The sequence below is a fragment of the Notolepis coatsorum genome, assembly GCF_963971535.1.
Source record: "Notolepis coatsorum genome assembly, chromosome: 1".
Lineage (NCBI taxonomy): Eukaryota > Metazoa > Chordata > Actinopteri > Aulopiformes > Paralepididae > Notolepis > Notolepis coatsorum.
The window spans coordinates 138,306,949-138,329,316 of NC_140165.1; the positions used below are offsets into that span (position 1 = coordinate 138,306,949).

General features: G+C 43.9%; 1 protein-coding gene across 3 annotated transcripts in view; it reads right to left on the reverse strand.

Moving 5' to 3' along the window:
• Window positions 1-403: 403 nt before the first annotated feature.
• Window positions 404-22,368, reverse strand: part of rasa1a (RAS p21 protein activator (GTPase activating protein) 1a) — a 112,356-nt gene continuing 90,391 nt past the window's right edge. For 2 of the 3 annotated variants that reach the window (XM_084313055.1, XM_084313054.1), the window contains exons 19-25: window positions 17,640-17,755; window positions 16,260-16,346; window positions 15,941-16,008; window positions 15,653-15,741; window positions 9,686-9,763; window positions 7,426-7,560; window positions 404-1,055 (exon numbers count right to left, since the gene is read on the reverse strand). In XM_084313055.1, the coding sequence (XP_084169181.1) occupies window positions 972-1,055; window positions 7,426-7,560; window positions 9,686-9,763; window positions 15,653-15,741; window positions 15,941-16,008; window positions 16,260-16,346; window positions 17,640-17,755 (657 nt within the window). In that variant the 3' untranslated portion in view covers window positions 404-971. Of the gene's footprint in view, window positions 1,056-7,425; window positions 7,561-9,685; window positions 9,764-10,480; window positions 10,777-15,652; window positions 15,742-15,940; window positions 16,009-16,259; window positions 16,347-17,639; window positions 17,756-22,368 lie in introns of those variants that run through there. The other variant, XR_014619597.1, reaches the window with a different exon arrangement.

Below are 22,368 nucleotides of genomic sequence, written 5' to 3' on the forward strand. Positions count from 1 at the left end.
ATAACGCCATTTACTTTACACAAAAAAAACCTGTTAAGTAAGTGCATGCATGTCAATACAATCTAATATTCAAAAAAATTATAATCTACCGTTGTAAACACTTTCATTAACTTGGCTTCTTTGATTATGTGTCTGGCATTGAGAGGTTTCACGGAAGACCGAAGCAAACTACAATAATAAAAAAAAAAATAACAAAAGCTGATACAATTGTTTTAAGAAAAAGAAAATGCACTCATCTCAATTATATACTCATGATTCCAGCAAGAGAATTTATTCTTGATATAAAATAACCATACTTTCTGAAATAATTTTTTCCAATCTAGAATACAAAGAAAAACAAAACAACAAAAAACAAATAGATATAAATGCTAGTTTCAGCTCTTTGTGGGTATTTGTCACAACCATAAAATAAATCAGTCACAAATTACAGTATAAAAAGCATTATCGCTCATAATCCAGTTATAAGAAAAAGACGAGGCGGCAGGAGGGAGAACTAGCCTCTCTTCATGTCAGTTTACTGTCCTCATATTGACAGAGGAGACGGAGACACTTTGGCAACCTGTGCTGTCCACACACACCTCAGGAACGAGAAGCTTCTATTTGAAATCATAATATATTTGGCCTCCGTTGATGAAGGGAATGAAATGTAATGTACGCAAGTCATAGAAATCATGAACAGAGAAAAAAAAAAAGCAAAGGAAATCTTTCCTGTGCATACAGCGGTCAAAGTCACCGTTTTATTTCCTGTTTATAGGTACTGTGTTGGTTTTACGATGTTCGGCAGCTTATTGTTGCATAGCTCTGGTGGTGGAGACAAGGTGGTGGGGGGAGGGCTATCGTAGGAGGAGATGATGGAGGGTGGTGGAGGTGGGGTTGCCATGGTGATGAGGGTAGGACATGCTAGGTTTCCCCTCCGCATGCTCCACTCCGGAGGAGGAGACTGACGGAGGGATGGAGGGAGGAGAGGAGTACTACCTGTTGCTGTTGGATACAGCATAGTGAACCTGCCTCTGCTGGAGGAGCTCTGTGATGGCCAGCAGCTTTTTTAACACATGCTGCGGACAGAGACATGAGACAATTATTAGACAATCGATAATAAAAAAATATCAATAATTTATTTTTTTTAATTGTGACCTATAACAGGGACAGTGGACAGACTTGTCTTTCTTAATTATAATTAAAATAATTATCGATATCAAGTGATATGATAACATTATCGTTATCGTGATATCATTTTTGGCCATATCGCCCAGCCCTAGCTCCACGTCAAACTAAATTTCAGCCGTGTCATGCCGCATGTTGATGTCATCCTCTTGTCGAACATCCTCTCGTCGAACTTTGTGTTGCTAGCGACGAGAAGGATGCATTGCTCCTTGCACTCTTGTTCCCTGTGTACCAGTGACGCTCCACAACCACGTGGTTATGAACAAGAAGCAACCAATCTGATCATGCCCTCAAAACCGAGATTGACGTTTGCTTGCCGACAATAGAATGTTCATTCTCATTTACCATACACTCGTCAATAGGTTGGATAATATGGACCTTTCATGCCAAAAGTTTCCAATATTTTGATTTGAAAGAAAGTGCAGATGTTAAAGTTGGACATAATTTGCAGTTGAAAAAATTTAATATATCTTGATATTACAATAACGTGACTCTAGTCAGAGTAAGAATTCACATGTGTTTTTCCTGTGCTCTACGACATCACTCGCCACTATTTTTTCGAGCGACAATCGCACAGCAAGTTCACAATGAGGAAATAACATGACTTCTACTGATGTATCATTTGTAATATAAATTAATTGATCAATACATTCATTGATCAATAACCTACGTATTATTACCATGCTATCTATGTTAGTTATTAATTAACTGTCTATTTATCTATACTCCCATCAATCGACAATCATGACATTGCATTACTGCTCATCAGCACGCCTTTCAGATTAACTGGTGAAAAAAAAAGTTTAATTGGTAACGTTAGCAAGCTATAATCTCCAGACATGTTTTGGCCATTCGAGATCGTTTTCAAATGTCCAATCTAATACATTTTGTTTGCTCACAAAATGCTTAAAATGTTAAATGTGATTATAATAGACGACTGTTAATGTATAGCAACATGCACAGGGCCGACTGCCTGCAGACAGGCCGTCGGAATGTTCATCTGGGATGAATAAATAATAATGGGTTTATTTATTTATTTCTGTTGTATTGTGCTTGTGCTGCATGATGACATACATAATCAAATGTAAAAAAAAGAATTGCAGACCTGTCCATGGTGCTGAATCTTTAGACCGAAGTTAGGCACTGTGCCAGTGAGAAAGTTGCATTTAATGTTAGTTAGTTAAGAGAATAGAACCAAAATGATCATATACTATATATATATATATCACCAACACGGTGCCTGCGGGCACCAGGTAGCCCCCAAGGACCACATGAGTCGCCCGCGGCAAGCCATGCGCTTCTAATCAAATTTAGCCTCTTTCATTTCTCCATCACCGCAAATCCGCCCCTCAATTAATATCGCCGGGGGGGGGGGGGGGGGCATAATCCCACGGGACAATGCATTGGGAACTTGTGTCCCACGATGAGATCTACTCGTATTATTGCAATATTATTGCGCGGATCAGAATACGGGCGCATGCGTGGGAGCTCGTGCAAAATCACCCAAATTTGTCCATGTCGCGCCACTTTGCTCTCGTCTGCTGGCTCACACCAGATTACAATACACTGGTGAACAGCATGCAATGCCAGTCTTCCCACAAACAAAGAAACCAGATGTTGTCAGTGGCAACATGGCAGGCAAAGTTGAATACAATATTTAAATAATAAATAAGATTGTATGGGATCTCTGGGTGGCTGGCTCAATATCATCCTTGATTTCATCGAGTAGATCAAGAATTGCTTGAGGTGGCAACCTGTGTCTCCGGTTGATTTCGGTCTCGCCTAAATCAAAAAGTGATATTCTCATTCGAAATATTCTTTCACGAGCACGCCTGGCATTACGATGCCTTCGCCTGGCAACAATTACTGCTGCCTGCCAGTGCCATGATCACCTGAAACGCTGGCAATGACGTCCCTTTATAAATGCGCTTAGTTACCACCAGGTCTCTGAAGACGTAAATAGCTTCACTTTAAAGGGGACATGCATTGCTATTCCTTGCACTATTTGGGCAACTTTACACAATTCCTGTGAGTCTATGGAAGACATCTGAAAGGTTTATTTAAAAAAAAAAATCATTGTTTTATATTTCTAATGGAGTACTCAAAAGCATCATTTTCCAGCCTCAGGATTATTGGATGGGCTCCGCCCATAAGCGCTTTCAGTGACAGTCACCTACACAGCGTGATCCATACGAGAGAGAGCGAGAGAGAACAAGCAAGTGAGAGGGAGAGAGGAGAGATGCGTCCCCGACACACACGCAGTCAAGTTTGTGTGTAATGCTCTGACGAGGGAGAGAGAGAGAGAGGAGAGATGCGTCCCGACACACACTCAGTCAAGTTTGTGTGTGTCCCCGACGAGGGAGAGAGATGGCGCACACACATTTACACACACTTGTGCAGTCCCTCCCGCCATCCCTCTCTCTCTCTCGTTCTCTGCCTGTCCAACCCTGTTTGAGGAAGTGTCGGGTTACGATGCGGTCTCTGGTCTCTGCACAATAATGGTTGATGTGGGCGGTGGAGGTGAGTACAACCAGGGGCGGAGCTATGCAAATCAATGCTATATTAACGTCACGGAAACCGTAAAAATCAGAACAGTTGTGAGGGAGGATCTTGTGAACTCGAGACTAGACTGATGAGTCAATATGGTAATTAGAGACACAGACCCATTGATACTAACCTGTATTACTATAAAACCATGCTAAACACAGAAAAAAGGCATTTATAATGCATGTCCCCTTTAACTGCACATGGCAATTAGCGCTGGCCTTTGTGTGTTTTTGACGAGGCTCATTTGCATAGAAAGGGGAACATGTTCCACCCATATTACCTCATTTAAATACCCGCAAATAGCACCAATGCACCGAGACGCAATGTTGCGAGGCATCGCAGTTACCCGTTGCGCTTCCTTTGTGAATAGCAAACTGTGTTTCAGAGATATTTCCGCCGGCATAGCGTCAGAAAAAGCCATGCAATCCCTTTGCCAATTCACCCCTGGGTGTGTCACATATTTGGATTTTATGGTGTTTTTTTTGGTTTTTGATCTCTTGCGATGTTTCTTCTTGACTTGTAGAAGAACTTCTATAGCCCATGGGGGCTATTCCATGTGATCTCGGGCTATACAAATACATTTTTAATTGTATTAGTTTCTTTTCTTTAAAGTGACCTTTTCTTTTGTGTTTAAAGTGACCTGTAGTGTGTTTGTGTGTGAGATAGTGCTTGTGTGTGGAGAGATCAGTGTTGAATGTTCTGATGGCCTGGGGGAAGAAGCTGAGCCTGAGTCTCTGTTCTTGCTGTGTGTATGCGGAGGCGCTTGCCTGACCGCAGCTTGAACAGGCTGTTGTTGGGGTGGTGAGGGTCCTTCATTATTCTGCAAGCTCTGGATTTGCACCTCCTATTGTATAAGTCCTGCAGGGGTGGTAGTGCAATACCTGTAGTATGCTCTGCTGAGTGCACCACTCTCTGTAGAACCTTCCTGTCCTGGGCCGGCCCGTGCAGTTGCCAAACCAGGCAGTGATATTCCCAGTCAGAATGCTCTCTACAGCCCCGGAGTAGAAGGACTGGAGTATCTTCCCCGATACTCTGTACTTCCTTAATTGTCTCAGGTGATAGAGGTGCTACTTTGCCTTTTTTACCACAGTGTCTATGTGTGTTGTCCATGTCAGGTCCTCTGTGATGTGGACTCCCAGGTACTTAAAACGGCTCACCCTGTCCACGATAGCCCCATTAATCCACAGTGGCGTGTGTCCCCTGCTGTATTCTCCTAAAATCCACGATCAGCTCCTTGGTCTTACTAATGTTCAGGGATAACATCAACCTCCTCCCGGTAGGCCTTCTCGTGGTTGTCAGAGATCAGACCCACTACCACTGTGTCGTCCGCAAACTTCACTATGGAGTTGGAGCTGAACCTGGCCACACAGCAAATACAGCAGGGGGCTGAGAACACAGCCCTGGGGGGACCCGATGCTCAGGGTGATTGAGTTGGAGGTGTGTCCACCCACCCTGACCGCCTGGGGCCTGTCGGTCAGAAAGTCCAGGATCCAGGCGCTCAGGGTAGAGTTCAGACCCAGATCGATCAACTTGTCAGCCAGTCTGGTGGGGACTATGGTATTGAAAGCTGAACTATAGTCAATGAACAGCAATCTCACATAGCCCCCCTTCTGACTGTCAAGGTGAGAAAGGGTGTTGTGCAGTACCTCGGAGACCGCGTCGTCAGTGGACCCATTTGTCCTGTATGCAAACTGCAATGAGTCCATGGTACTAGGGAGGGAGGCACAGATGTAATCCTTGACCAGCCTCTCAAAGCATTTCATGACCACAGAGGTGAGTGCCACAGGTCTGTAGTCATTTACAGGGATTAAAGCAAAAAAAATTCTCCTGACTGAACTTTTTTTCAGGCCAAGTCATTATTATTTTAACCTCCACTGTATTTTTTTTTTTTAATAGCGTTAGCGTTTTAAGGGAGCCTACTGTCCTGACTGACTATAGACCCTACTGTTGTGGTTGTTGTGCCAGGCAGGGAGGCTGTGTGCTGGAGAGCGTGAATGCAAGTCTTGTGGCTATCTTCTGATTGATGGCGAGCTAGCACCCTTTTCCCATTACTTTGAACCATGAACTAAACTAGAGATGTTCCGATACCATTTTTCCCTTCCCGATCCGATTCCGATACCTAAGCTTTGGGTATCGGCCGATACCGATACTGATCCGATACCAGTGCATACATAAAAAAAATTAAAATAAAAAATTATAAATTTTTTTTTTATCGATTCCGCACGGACGTTATATGTTGTTGCACTCCAGAACAGGCTCCGGTAACTTCAGTTAGTAGTAAAGGCGCTGTTGTGACTTTTGCAAATATTCAACATTCTCTTTTGAGACTCCGCCTCAGACTCTTATCATTTGGCACTAAAAGCTAAACATTGTCACCGATATGGCTGTCCGCAACATGTCATTAATTGTGTGCGAGAGGTCGATCAGTGACGACGTTAGCGTGAGCTAGGTTAACGTGAGCTAGGTTAGCCAGTTAACGCGAGCTAGATGGAAACAAGACAATGTAACGTTACTGGTGAAAAGTGATTTACCTTGGAATACTCCTGTGCCAACTTGCTGTACTTTGCTTGCAGGTCTGCAGCCATTATTGCTGGATTATGAATAGCCCAAACTTTAGCCAAGGTAACGTTAAAGCTAAAACTAGCTTTTCGGTTAGCTCTACAGCTAATGCTAATAACACCAGCAAGCGAACCCATCAGAGCTCCCCGTCAACACCCCTCTCTCGGGACGATGGCATTTAAGAAAGTATCTGCTGTTAAAATGACAAACAGCATTGACACTTTCATTCACGGTAGATTAAAAACACGTTTGTTTTATAATGCTCACTCAGCAGACCGCATGTGTTGTTGATAAATTACGTCATATGGTATCAGAGCGCAGAATTAGAGGGTACTCCTGTCTCTCGAGTCGCTGAGTGACAATGACTGCTTGGCTCGGCCGCGCCGCGATAGAAAAAAATTCCCTTTTTCATGATATTTGGCACCTCTGATTGGCTAAATTTTGTTTCGATCTGTATGCATCTACAAATCATATTATACCAAGGTAGCCAATTCCGTCAGACTGCGAATCAAATTGACGGATCTCCCCAATCAAATTGACGGAAATCCGTCTAGAGACGGAACGCTTTAATGCCTGCATTTAGGCCTGCTGGGGAGGAGTTTTTTGGTACAGGGAAGGATTATAGTGGACACCTTGAAGCAGGCAGGGACCACGGACTCGGCCAGGGATAGGTTGAATATAGTGGTGAACACTGGGGCTAGCTGGTTAGCACAGGATTTAAGTATTCGCCCTGTTATCCCATCTGGGCCTGCAGCTTTCCTAGTGTTCACCCCTATAAACGCTCTCCTCACGCTGTGCTCCGTCACCGAGAGTGTGTGTTCCTCCCAAGCGGAGGAACTCCCTCCCGTTGCGGTAGTCAGTGACGTCGCTAGCCGATGAGCTAACGTCGCCACTGCCCGACCCAAACCGCGCGTAAAAGGAGTTGAGCTTGTTCGCTAGGGAAGCATCAGCACTCACGATTGAGGAGGGGCTGACCTGTAATCAGTTATTGTCCATAGTCCCTGCCATAAGCCCCCGGTATCGTTTTGGTCCATCTGTGTCTCCAGCCTGCTCCCATATCTCCGTTTAGTAGCCTTTACCTCCATGCGCATACTATATGCTGCTGCCTTGTACTCGTCCATAGCGAGGGAGAGAGAGTGTCCAGGGCTCACTGACCTGCTGTGCTCCCCTCTCGTTGCTCAGAGTGCGGAGTTCGTCTGAGTGTGTGACACAGAGCTCGTGGAGCGCTGCCAGGTCCCGGGACAGATCTGTCCTAAAGTGCTCTGTGGCTTCAGGGAGGTCAGGGACATTCTGGAAACACACACACATCCATACATTTTCGTAAATAGAGTGGGCTCGATGTAGACAGAAATGTATTTGTCAATCTCCCTCTTTTTGTCTACCTCTCTGCAGGTCTCTTTATAATCTCATGCTCAAGATTCATATTCCAAGCGATCTAAAAGCTGTCCAGAGGTGGCGTTTCAATTTCACGACAACCCCAATGGATTTTAACCGTATGTCGCAGACACACTTGAAACAACAAACCACACACAACTCTCACAGGTAAAATTTATAAATATTGCACGCAAATAAATGGCACAAACTCCGTCCATAGTGTTTAAACACTGAACTAATGAATTCAGATTGATGATAATTTCACAGCAACCTTACAGCAAATGGAGGCTAAGACTTTGAACATTCAACTTTCCTGCACACACATTCCTTATGCTAACCCCAGAATCTCTGGCACAATACACAATGTCCAGCGAGAGCTTCTGGGTTTAAGTCAAGTCAAGTCAAGTCAAGAGTTTTAATTGTCACAGCATACAAGTATACAATGAAATGCGGGTGGTCTTGCCCGCGACGATGTGCAATACAGTGGTACAACATATAATAGAATCCAATAAAAAAACAGTGGTACAACATATAATAGAATCCAATAAAAAAACAACATTGTGCAATAAACAGGTAACAGGTAACATGGTGTGACATCTCGGTATCTGTACATAGTATTTACAGAGCATATAGGACATGCTAGGTAGCTTTAGTAGTGCAATACACTGTTCCTGTTGTTATACTAATTTAAAGTAGAGATGTTCCGATACAATTTTTTCCTTTCCGATCCGATTCCGATACCTAAGCTTTGGGTATCGGCCGATACCGATACTTATCCGATACCAGTGCATACATTAAAAAAATAAAAAAAATATTATATAAATTATAAAACGTTTTTTTTTTTAATACAGCTACTGTTTTATATATACTGTTTTTTAGTAATAACTATAAAGTAATGGTATTTATTCAACAGGTGATTGTATAGATTAGTATTAGTATCAGTAATTGAAAACTATCTCAATGAGTTCACCCACGGAAAGGTTGTTGGCACATTAGTTCCACACGGACATTATTCGTTGCTGCACTTGCTTCCACAAGAAGGCTCCGTTTAGTACCAGAGGCTCTGTTGTTGTGATTTTTGCACAATAAATATTCAACATTCTCTTTTGAGACTCCGCCTCAGACTCTTATCATTTGGCACTAAAAGCTAAACATTGTCGCCGATATGGCTGTCCGCAACATGTCATTAATTGTGTACGCGACGTGCAATTGTGCAATGACAACGTTACCGTGAGCTAGGTTAGCTAGCATGAGCTACCGCTATATGGAAAGACTGTAACGTTACTGCCGGTGACATTGTGATTTAACTTGGAATACTCCTTTGCCAACTTGCTGTACTTTGCTTGCAGATCTGCAGTCATTATTGCTGGATTATGAATAGCCCCAACTTTAGCCAAGGTAACGTCAAAGCTAGCTTTCGGTTAGCTGTTCAATGCTAATAACACCAGCCACCAAGCGAACTCATCAGAGCTCCCCGTCAACAGCGCTGTCGGGACAATGGCATTTTAAGAAAGTATCTGCTCTGCTGTTAATGGCAATTGACACTTTAATTCACGGTCGATTAAGCACACGTTTGTTTTATAATGCTCACCCAGCGAAGTATGAGTATATAAAGTATCTACAGAGCCCAACGTCCGCAGTGTTGTTGATAAATTACGTCATATGGTATCGGAACGCAACATTAGAGGGTACTCGCCGATACCGATACCAGCATTTTAGGCAGTATCGGCGGCATTTCCGATACTGGTATCGGTATCGGAACAACTCTAATTTAAAGTGGCCTTTCCTCTTGGCCATAAGTGTGCGTGTGTGCGGCGTGAGTGTGTGCCCGCTCGTGTTAAAGTGGCTGCTAGTGTGTGAGCGTGCACAGCGTGCGTGTCGTGTGTGTGCTCGTGTGTGCTTGTGTGTGGATAGTTCAGTGTTCTGTGGCACTCAATGTTCATTGTTCATTGTTCATTGTTTCACAGAAGACTTGAGTAATTACATTCTGCATGACACGATTTCCATAGATATAATGTATGTAAAAAAGATGGTGACTCACCCCCAACTCATCCAGAAACATGATCATTCTATGTTTGTTGTTTTTAATGAAGGGGTTCACTCCCTCCATGTAGGGTTCCTGTGAGAACAGACACATGCATCAGTCTGACAGGACAGATTTAGCAGTACTTTTAGTAACCTGTCCTGACCACAGCTGGAATGAAAATACATTATGACGTGATATATGAACCAATATATGATTATGATCAAACATGACAAGATGTATCCCTGCACTCCTGACAACCCTCGAAAGTTATAAAATACATTTCTGCTAGGGATGTCCGATATTATCGGCCTACCGATATTATCGGCCGATATAGGCATTCAAATGTGATATCGGAAAATATCGGTATCGGTTTTCAATTTTTTTTTTTATTTACCCAGGAAACCAAGTAAGAACAAATTCAGATTTTATTTATTGTCAAAAGTATGCATAATGTTGTGTTAATTCCACAACAAGAGATATGTAATGTTAATTACCTGAAATTATTCCATTTTTGGGGGGGGGGGGGGAAACCCTGCATATATCGGTATCGGTTGATATCGGTATCGGAAATTAAGAGTTGGACAATATCGGTATAGGTAAAAAAGCCAATATCGAGCATCCCTAATTTCTGCAAATCAATTGAGAGCAAAACTCAAGTGACAGAATGATTCCCTAAGCCTTGACACAGGAGCCTTTGGAAGTCTGCTCATATATCAGTTGTTGTCTCTCCCTGAAGGATCTGTGTTACTTGGCAGAGAAATCACCCTACTAAAAGTCTGTAATGAAAAAACAATGTCGAATTTCACTTACTTTGTGTTTCACTTGTCCACTTTCATGGCAGTAACAGGCGCTACATCTCCTATGCACAAATAAACCTTTAGATGTATTTAAAGAGAATCATACTCCAGATCAAAGATGGCCATGACTTCCTCTCGTCAGCATATTGCTCTGAAACACGACATCACTCACGAGGAGAAGGCGGGGCCATATGCTTGCTCGAAGACGTCCCGGCCATCGCTGAGTTCCTTTACACTGAGATTTTGGGGACTTGCCTTTAACTATGTTCATGAGTTTATTTGTGCACAGGAAAAATGCCCGTCACCACCCTGAAAGACAACCAACATTTTGTTTGGGTAAGTTAAATTGAATGTAGTTTATTTTCATTATTATTATAGACCTCTTTTTTTTTGAGTGAATGCTCAGTGTAGCTAGACAGGAGACAAGATGGGCGAGCAGTGTAGCTAGACAGGAGATAAGTGAGGCTAGGCAGGAGACAAGTGTAGCTAGACAGGAGAGAAGAGTAGCTAGACAGGAAAGAAGAGTAGCTAGACAGGAGAGAAGAGTAGCTAGACAGGAGACAAGTGTAGCTAGACAGGAGAGAAGAGTAGCTAGACAGGAAAGAAGAGTAGCTAGACAGGAGAGAAGAGTAGCTAGACAGGAGACAAGTGTAGCTAGACAGGAGACAAGTGTAGCTAGACAGGAGAGAAGTGTAGCTAGACAGGGGAGAAGTGTAGCTAGACAGGAGAGAAGACAGGAGAGAAGTGCAGCTAGACAGGAGACAATACGGGAGAGAAGACAGCTAGACAGGAGAGAAGACAGGAGAGAAGTGTAGCTAGACAGGAGACAAGATGGGAGAGAAGTGTAGCTAGACAGGTGAGAAGACAGGAGTGAAGTGTAGCTAGACAGGAGACAATACGGGAGAGAAGACAGCAAGACAGGAGAGAAGACAGGAGAGAAGTGTAGCTAGACAGGAGATAAGTGTAGCTAGACAGGAGAGAAGAGTAGCTAGACAGGAGAGACATGTAGCTAGCCAGGTGAGAAGTGTAGCTAGACAGGAGACAAAACAGGAGAGAGGTGTAGCTAGACAGGAGAGAAGACAGGAGAGAAGTGTAGCTAGACAGGAGACAAAATGGGAGAGAAGTGTAGCTAGACAGGAGAGAAGTGTAGCTAGACAGGAGAGAAGTGTAGCTAGACAGGAGAGAGGTGTAGCTAGACAGGAGAGAAGAGTAGCTAGACAGGAGAGAATTGTAGCTAGACAGGAGAGAAGTGTAGCTAGACAGGAGAAATGTAGCTAGACAGGTGATAAGTGTAGCTAGACAGGAGAGAAGTGTAGCTAGACAGGAGAGAAGTGTAGCTAGACAGGAGACAAAACGGGAGAGGTGTAGCTAGACAGGAGAGAAGACAGGAGAGAAGTGTAGCTAGACAGGAGAGAAGAGTAGCTAGACAGGAGAGAAGTGTAGCTAGACAGGAGAGAAGTGTAGCTAGACAGGTGATAAGTGTAGCTAGACAGGAGAGAAGTGTAGCTAGACAGGAGAGAAGTGTAGCTAGACAGGAGAGAAGTGTAGCTAGACAGGAGAGAGGTGTAGCTAGACAGGAGAGAATTGTAGCTAGACAGGAGAGAAGTGTAGCTAGACAGGAGAGAAGTGTAGCTAGACAGGAGAGAAGTGTAGCTAGACAGGAGAGAAGTGTAGCTAGACAGGAGACAAAATGGGAGAGAGGTGTAGCTAGACAGGAGAGAATACAGGAGAGAAGTGTAGCTAGACAGGATAGAAGTGTAGCTAGACAGGAGAGAAGTGTAGCTAGACAGGAGACAAAACGGGAGAGAAGTGTAGCTAGACAGGAGAGAAGTGTAGCTAGACATGAGAGAAGTGTAGCTAGACAGGAAAGAAGTGTAGCTAGACAGGAGAGAAGTGTAGCTAGACAGGAGAGAAGTGTAGCTAGACAGGAGACAAAACGGGAGAGAAGTGTAGCTAGACAGGAGAGAAGTGTAGCTAGACAGGAGAGAAGTGTAGCTAGGCAGGAGAGAGGTGTAGCCAGACAGGAGAGAAGAGTAGCTAGACAGGAGAGAAGTGTAGCTAGAGAGGAGAGAAGTGTAGCTAGACAGGAGAGAAGAGTAGCTAGACAGGTAGGAGATAAAACGGGAGATAAGTGTAGCTAGACAGGAGAGAAGTGTAGCTAGACAGGAGAGAAGTGTAGCTAGACATGTGATAAGTGTAGCTAGACAGGAGAGAAGGGTAGCTAGACAGGAGATAAGTGTAGCTAGACAGGAGAGAAGTGTAGCTAGACAGGAGAGAAGTGTAGCTAGACAGGAGACAATACGGGAGAGAAGACAGCTAGACAGGAGAGAAGACAGGAGAGAAGTGTAGCTAGACAGGTGAGAAGACAGGAGAGAAGTGTAGCTAGACAGGAGAGAAGTGTAGCTAGACAGGTGAGAAGACAGGAGTGAAGTGTAGCTAGACAGGAGACAATACGGGAGAAGACAGCAAGACAGGAGAGAAGACAGGAGAGAAGTGTAGCTAGACAGGAGATAAGTGTAGCTAGACAGGAGAGAAGAGTAGCTAGACAGGAGAGACATGTAGCTAGCCAGGTGAGAAGTGTAGCTAGACAGGAGACAAAACAGGAGAGAGGTGTAGCTAGACAGGAGAGAAGACAGGAGAGAAGTGTAGCTAGACAGGAGACAAAATGGGAGAGAAGTGTAGCTAGACAGGAGAGAAGTGTAGCTAGACAGGAGAGAAGTGTAGCTAGACAGGAGAGAGGTGTAGCTAGACAGGAGAGAAGAGTAGCTAGACAGGAGAGAATTGTAGCTAGACAGGAGAGAAGTGTAGCTAGACAGGAGAGAAATGTAGCTAGACAGGTGATAAGTGTAGCTAGACAGGAGAGAAGTGTAGCTAGACAGGAGAGAAGTGTAGCTAAACAGGAGACAAAACGGGAGAGGTGTAGCTAGACAGGAGAGAAGACAGGAGAGAAGTGTAGCTAGACAGGAGAGAAGAGTAGCTAGACAGGAGAGAAGTGTAGCTAGACAGGAGAGAAGTGTAGCTAGACAGGTGATAAGTGTAGCTAGACAGGAGAGAAGTGTAGCTAGACAGGAGAGAAGTGTAGCTAGACAGGAGAGAAGTGTAGCTAGACAGGAGAGAGGTGTAGCTAGACAGGAGAGAATTGTAGCTAGACAGGAGAGAAGTGTAGCTAGACAGGAGAGAAGTGTAGCTAGACAGGAGAGAAGTGTAGCTAGACAGGAGAGAAGTGTAGCTAGACAGGAGACAAAACGGGAGAGAGGTGTAGCTAGACAGGAGAGAATACAGGAGAGAAGTGTAGCTAGACAGGAGAGAAGTGTAGCTAGACAGGAAAGAAGTGTAGCTAGACAGGAGAGAAGTGTAGCTAGACAGGAGAGAAGTGTAGCTAGACAGGAGACAAAACGGGAGAGAAGTGTAGCTAGACAGGAGAGAAGTGTAGCTAGACAGGAGAGAAGTGTAGCTAGACAGGAGAGAGGTGTAGCCAGACAGGAGAGAAGAGTAGCTAGACAGGAGAGAAGTGTAGCTAGAGAGGAGAGAAGTGTAGCTAGACAGGAGAGAAGAGTAGCTAGACAGGTAGGAGACAAAACGGGAGATAAGTGTAGCTAGACAGGAGAGAAGTGTAGCTAGACAGGAGAGAAGTGTAGCTAGACATGTGATAAGTGTAGCTAGACAGGAGAGAAGTGTAGCTAGACAGGAGATAAGTGTAGCTAGACAGGATAGAAGTGTAGCTAGACAGGAGACAAAACGGGAGAAGTGTAGCTAGACAGGAGAGAAGACAGGAGAGAAGTGTAGCTAGACAGGTGAGAAGTGTAGCTAGACAGGAGAAAAGTGTAGCTAGACAGGAGAGAAGTGTAGCTAGACAGGAGAGAAGTGTAGCTAGACAGGAGAGAAGTGTAGCTAAACAGGAGACAAAACGGGAGAGAAGTGTAGCTAGACAGGAGAGAAGTGTAGCTAGACAGGAGAGAAGTGTAGCTAGGCAGGTGATAAGTGTAGCTAGACAGGAGAGAAGTGTAGCTAGACAGGAGAGAAGTGTAGCTAGACAGGAGAGAAGTGTAGCTAGACAGGAGACAAAACGGGAGAGAAGTGTAGCTAGACAGGAGAGAAGACAGGAGAGAAGTGTAGCTAGACAGGAGAGAAGTGTAGCTAGACATGAGAGAAGTGTAGCTAGACAGGAGAGAAGACAGAAGAGAAGTGTAGCTAGACAGGAGGGAAGTGTAGCTAGACAGGAGAGAAGAGTAGCTAGACAGGAGACAAAACGGGAGTGAAGTGTAGCTAGACAGGAGAGAAGTGTAGCTAGACAGGAGAGAAGTGTAGCTAGACAGGAGAGAAGTGTAGGTAGACAGGAGAGAAGGGTAGCTAGACAGGTGATAAGTGTAGCTAGACAGGAGAGAAGTGTAGCTAGACAGGAGAGAAGTGTAGCTAGACAGGAGGGAAGTGTAGCTAGACAGGAGAGAAGAGTAGCTAGACAGGTGAGAAGTGTAGCTAGACAGGAGAGAAGTGTAGCTAGACAGGAGAGAAGTGTAGCTAGACAGGAGAGAAGTGTAGCTAGACAGGAGAGAAGGGTAGCTAGACAGGAGAGAAGTGTAGCTAGACAGGTGAGACGTGTAGCTAGACATGTGATAAGTGTAGCTAGACAGGAGAGAAGTGTAGCTAGACAGAGGAGAAGAGTAGCTAGACAGGTGAGAAGTGTAGCTAGACAGGAGACAAAACGGGAGAGAAGTGTAGCTAGACAGGAGAGAAGTGTAGCTAGACAGGAGAGAAGTGTAGCTAGACAGGAGAGAAGTGTAGCTAGACAGGAGAGAAGTGTAGCTAGACAGGAGACAAAACGGGAGAGAAGTGTAGCTAGACAGGAGAGAAGTGTAGCTAGACAGGAGAGAAGTGTAGCTAGACAGGAGAGAAGTGTAGCTAGACAGGAAAGAAGTGTAGCTAGACAGGAGAAAAGTGTAGCTAGACAGGAGACAAAACGGGAGAGAAGTGTAGCTAGACAGGAGAGAAGACAGGAGAGAAGTGTAGCTAGACAGGAGAGAAGTGTAGCTAGACAGGAGAGAAGACAGGAGAGAAGTGTAGCTAGACAGGAGAGAAGTGTAGCTAGACAGGAGAGAAGACAGGAGAGAAGTGTAGCTAGACAACAGACATTTCTATTGCATGTTTCCTTGATTGAACCACAGGTAAAAAGGTAAAGGAGCCGCACCTTGGCACCAAACTCCACCAGGTTGGCCAGGTTCTGGACCGACTTAGCCACCAGCGTGAGCGTTCTGCCCGCGGTGGACGACGGAGGGTCTGGAGAGAAACAAGACACACATCAATACAACCTGCAGGGATGTGATCGGCACGATTCAACACAAAAGCACAGGGAATAAAGTAGCAAAACAGGAAGTGTGTGTGTCCTAAAAAACTGGAAACGTTAAAAAGAAAAACAAGTTTCACAGGAAATAGGTTTTGTCTGTGGTGTGTGTGTACATGTGTGTGTGTGGCTCACCAGCGATGATGTTGAACATCCTGGGGTTGAGGATGGCGGGACAGATCAGTCTCAGGAAGACAAAACCACTGGAGGAGCAAAGTGAAGTGTCAAGTTTGACCAATGCAGAGATATTCTACTTTGTCACAATATCACAGATTTAAACAATAACTAAGTGAATATTGCAAGGTTACATTTTATAAAAGCAGAATTATAGCACATCTCATAGTTTTGACAACTCTGTTCAATGTCAAAACCATAATTACAATGAAAAGAAGAAAATAAATAAATAAACTATAAATTGCCATGAAAATGTGTGTGTGTGTGTGTGTGTGTTTACCTGACGACTCTGGTCCTCATGGTGGTGTTTGCGGACCATTTCTGTTGCACAGACTTTTGCAGACAGCCATAGATGAACCTCAGTGTCCTGGATGGAGAAACGATTACTGCTGGGACGTGGAATCGCCTGTACTAACCAACTGACTTACTGCTTGGACGTGTGTGTGCATGATGAGTGTCTGCAGAATGTGTGTGTGCATGATGAGTGCGTGCATGATGAGTGTGTGTGTCAGGGTTTCCGTTAGAGAAAATTGTTGCCGGTCTCCGTGACCTGCAAGATTTCAATCTACCGGACAAATGAGATTAATTCCGGTCATAGTTTATTGAGCGTTAAAACAATTGATAGGCAGGCTATATAAAGAATGTCATCCTCAAGGCATGTAGATTTATAATAGTATTACTTAAAACTAGGCTACTTTTGCGTATACAGTCATTAATATATTCCAAATAAAATAAGTCCCTCGATACTCCGTGCTGCTGCTGACTTGAAATAAAATAGGCCGCGTATGTGGGCAGTCGGTCCGACACTAAACAGCAGTCTGTTATAATCACATTTTTATGAGCTAACGAATTCCGTTATATTGGACATTTGTATTAATTATATCAAGCGAAGAACTGAGAAAGCAGAGAGACGGCAACATTATCGTGGTTTGCGTGACGACTCTCTCCACCTCGCAACGACTTATTTGCAAAGAGTATGGCGCTGCAGAGCAGCTCATTCAGCTGTTATTGGCTCTTTTCTGGGAACCGCACAGCAGCGCCCCCCACCCAACATTGGCTGAAAATGGCTGAATTGGAGTACTGCTGGAATACTGCATTGTGCTGTTGTTGCTCTGGCTCTGCAGCTTCACAAAAGTTCGCACACCCAGCACTAAGCTCTCGCTGACAACGTCGTTGTCATTATTAGAAGCAACGAGGAAACAAATGTAATGATCGTTTCGTTCATCGCATAGGCTATTTAATTTTAGCCTATTTTAATACAATTCAAATAATCAAATTGTGCTTAGACTCAGGGAATTATTTTCACCGGACATTAAGACCGGAGAGATTAAATGTGTCGGACTTCAACAGATTTTGCCGGTCAAATACCGGTAATTACCGGCTAACGGAAACGCTGGTGTGTGTGTGTGTGCATAAGTGTCTGCATAATGTGTGTAAGACAGTGTTTCCCCAAACACAAACAAGTGTGATTTCAAGGCATTCATTCTAAACATACTTGTTTGCGAATTGGAGGGAAATGGGGCTGAAAATAAATAATTCAATGATGACGATGTGTCTGTACCAAACAATGAGTTTTCTTTCCATTAATTGTACAACAATATAACAAGGAAGGCACTGGTGTAGCGTGTGTATGACTGTGTGTAACTGACTGTGTACTTACGGGGGCAGGATCTCAGCGGCCATGAAGATCTTCTCCACCAGCTCATGCAGGATGTTGAGGAGATGAGCCAAGTTCAGGTTCACATCCTCATTTTTCTCCAGTTTAGAAGGATTCAACTAGAAGATGGATAGAAAGACAGGACAGAGAGAGAAGAAAGAGAGAATGTAGACAACTATAATATAATTAGCGGTACGATAAACTTGTAAGTGAAAGTAAATGAAAGTTGTGGAAATAAAATTAGATTGATCTGTGAAATTGATCATTGATATAATAATCAGAATTGACTATCTATTTGATTTCCTAAACATGATGAAAAGTGACGGCTGGAGAATGTGTGTGAGGTAAGAGGAAAATGAGTCTGTCCCGTGGGACTCCTGAACAATATGAGCAATTTACGTGCAATTAAAACCTTAAGAATTAGTTTACTGTAGCATAGATCAAATACATAATCTATTCAGATTATTTCAATTATCAATTTTACAGATCAATCCAATTTAATTACCACAACTTCAATGTCAATCTCAAAGCACAATATATTTGTATATATTATTAATTATTTTCTTATCTCAAGCTGAAGCAATGTTGACGTGTCACGGTAACATTGTTACCATTGCGTCTAGCCGCTGGGCTTGTGGAGCCAAAGCACTCATACATAACAAATGTCAAATGAAAAAACTACTTCCTGAAGACGACTTTCTCTCTGTAACTGCTGCCATGTAAAGGACTTAAGGTTAGTTGAGGTCGCCTCTACTGCACTTAAAAATACTTCCCACATGGAAATAGTGTATAATATAGTAATAGAGTGGTAATAGAGAGTGTGTGTGTGTGTGTGTTAAGGCTGAGCCCGAACGTTCGAACGTTACGCTGGCATTCGGATTTTAATTAACACTTTAATCGCCAAAAACGCCGTATGACGTCTTTCCCCGCCATGCCGTACCAAGTCTTTGATATCAATATTTCAAAAATCTGTGATCGAAATCACATTTCTCCCCCGGAGACTTGAGATCTACTGTTGAGCCCCTCTCAACTCTCCAACGGTTCAAGAGCGCCATCTGGTCGCCGATCGGCGGATCGCCCAGAGCGGAAACAGGAAATGGAAGCTGGTGCTCATTTCAATTCGGTCCGATCACTCGGTAATAGTCCCAGGACTCGAGCTAGACACAACGGATAGCAATCCGTTACCAATAACTCGATAAACAACATGATTTGGACGTATATACTATTATACAACCTGGAAATGGATCGCATATTTCTACATCCCATAATAGGAATATTTCTGTTCCACGCTCATCGCCCAACGCTATGAGGAAGCTACGGTAAGATTCAGCGTTATTTTTTAACGTGTTCAATACTAACTGCTCTAATGATCATATCACCCACACTACATGAATCATCTAATGTTGGCCACGGAATTATAAACGACCCCCCCCCCCCCATCCGGTCAACATCAGATGATCAGTAGTAACTTCTAGAAGCACGTCCATTTGAAATTTTTTATCTCGCGCAGATTCTTATCAAACTGTATTTCATCATCAATATAATGCATTTGGGGCTATAAATCACGTTCTGGAGAAACCTGCAGAAAACGATAAAAACATACTTATACTTTAGGCCGTATTTTAGTATGAATATGTGAATGAAAAAGTATAAGGTTGCTACACCCTGAACAATAGATATAGGAAGTTGAATGGGCCATAGTAATGTCAATTTAGCAATACAATTAAAAAAGGTATAGCCCTGCAAAGAAGGTAAACATCCCCATAGACAAATAGAGCTGGCGTGGGATGGTTTATTCTGAATTTAAGCCTGGCGATCAAAGTGTTAATGGGTTAGAACGGTAAAAAAAAACAAAAAAAAAAGGCGAGTCGAGTCGAGGTGAAGAGGCGCGTCCCTGCGGCGCTCGGCTCAATTATTCAATCATGGCAGCTGCAAGAAGTGGGAAGACGTCACCTGTGTGGAAACACTTTAAATTAACGGAGGATAAGGCAAAGGCTGTGTGTCAAATGTGCGACAAGCACTTGGCATTCCACGGTGGCACATCCAACCTGGCTGCTCATTTAAAAAATGTAAGTATTGGGCCCTAATTAGTAATTAGAAATATCGCCATTCGCCACGTGCAGGCTGCTGGCCTAGTGGCCTGGCCGCCTGGCAGCCTGCTGCGCGAAAGCATGATGCCCTGTTGGCCTGGCCTCAAATAAATATAATAAGAACAAAATTATATATGCTAATAATAATAACAAATTCATTATTTTAGGTACATAAACTGGATCTGGACGGCGGGCCCACCTCCTCAACCACGCAGACACTACTGCAATTTGATGCAAAACCAATGAGCGAGAAGAGAAAGAAGGAGTTATTGGACTCCATTGTGGACTTTATTGCATTGGATATGAGGCCCATAAATGTAGTAGAGGGTGAGGGATTCAGGAGAATGGTTAATGTGATGGCGCCGGGTTACACCATGCCCAAAAGATCCACCGTTTCCAACAACCTAACTCTGAAGTACGGGGCCGTGCGGGAGAAAGTCTCCTTTTACATTGACCATGCCACAGCGGTGGCATTCACAACAGACGCTTGGACGTCGGTGGCGATGGAGGCGTACATGGCAGTCACCTGTAATTTTATTTCTAACGAGTGGGAACTACTGGGATATGTCTTGGAAACGAAAGAACTGGAGATAAAACATTCTGGAGTAAACATCGTGCAACGGCTGGGTGAAGTGGCTGGCGCGTATGACATACCCAACTACAAAAGAGTGGCTGTTGTGCATGACAATGCCAGCAACATGAAGCTGTGTACCGAGACACTTACACAGGACCCAGAAAATTGGGGCAAGGTCCAGGGGGTCTGCTGCTCGGGACACACATTACAGCTGTGCATAAACTCCTCCCTCAAACAGAGCACCATGCATGAAGGGCACGAAATTTACTTTTTGACTCACCGGCCAGTGGCGGGTAGATGGGAAGAATCTACCCGCCAAGCATATTTCTTACCTGCCAAATTTTTTTTGATTAAAAATATATATATATATATTTTATATAATTTTTTTTAATAAAATATATATTATAAAATCATACTTGTGGTTGTATTATCTGCGAGACATCGCCACCACGCAATAAGTCAAAATGCTCGCTATCTGCAAACAGCTCCACTGTCTGTGTGTATACTTGAGTAGCCTCCAGCTCCAGCAAGGATTCTCCGGCGCTGCAGCTAGAACCTATATTCAGCTAGACCCTACATTCAGCATGCAAGGATTCTCCGGCGCTGCAGCTGGACCCTATTGGTATAATGTTATGGTTCTTTGGTCAAATCACATTCAACATGCCCTCAGCTAGAATACGCATTGAATCAATGTTATAAGACATTGATATCAGGAGCTATCTGTAGCTACTGCTAGCCCGCTAGATAACGTTAAGACAATTTAGTTTACTGGGACATATAGATCTAACGTGAGCTAGCTAACGTGAGCTAGCTAACGAGGGAACGGAGGTATTATGCACTCGAGTCGACTATTGCTGGAGCATTTGTTGATATCAGCAGCTATCAGTAGCTAGCCAGCTAGATACCGTTAGACAATGCCTCGTCATGTATTAAACTAAAAGTGAATAGTTGACTGGGTCATTGTTTAAACAGTAACGGTAGCTCATGGAGGTCCGCTCTAGACTAGAGCAGACTGCCTCTGTGTTGATACGAGCAGAAGCCAATAGTATCCCGCTGCAGGGCTGGGCGGATATGACTCGTTGCCACGTTTTTTTTCAAAATAAGAGTATCATACGAACCGAATGTTGCTAACTGCCGGAGCCATCGATATTATGACTGGAGCTGCGCTTGGGGCGGAAATGAGACCAGCACAGATTTTCAAAATAAGAGTATCGTTATGAACTTGATTGATTGATTACACGCCACACGGCAGGCAGACCTCTCAGTGGGAGGCGCCAAACGTAAAAACTGAGCGCCAATGGCGGGTGGCGGGCTCTAAATTCGCCCCCTGCGTGCATCGCACTGTTGCAGCGGGCAGGAATCTGGTAGCGCATTTTAAAAAGAGCGCAAAAGCTACAGCTGCTCTGAAAGCAAAACAAGAACAGTAGAACGTCATAGCCCACAAATTAATCCCAGACGTTGCCACTCGTTGGAACTCCACATTGTCAACGCTGGATCGCTTGGTGGAGCAACGATGGCCAAGAACAGCCGTGTTGTCCGACCCCACCGTCTCCAAAAAGGCGGATGTGTCCTTGTCGGCAACCGTGCCCATGTTAACGAATCTTAAAAAACGGCACTTGTCACCAGATGAGTCGGACAGCCCTGCGATAAAAGATCTGAAAAAGTCCCTGGTCCATGAGATTGATACCAGATGGGAACTGCAACACCTGGAACCTGCCAGTATCTATCTCCTTTCTGCTGCCCTGGACCCCCGGTTCAAACATCTCAAATTCATCGATGATGAGATGAAGGACAACGTATATATCCAGGTTAGACTATTGACTAATATATTCAATTATTAATTAAACTACTCTGAGTCTGACCGATATTCACACAACTATCTTATCATGCCACATTGTAGCCTGCACAAGGCAAGCACAACATCTTCTCCGATTTTAATTATTAATACAATATTTTATTTCCAGGTTGTTCTCCTTGCTGACCACTTGCAACAGCGTGACGCAACCGTGGAAGACGGTGCAAGCGAGGAAGAGGGAGAGGAGACTTGGCTGGACCCCCGCCAAAAAAG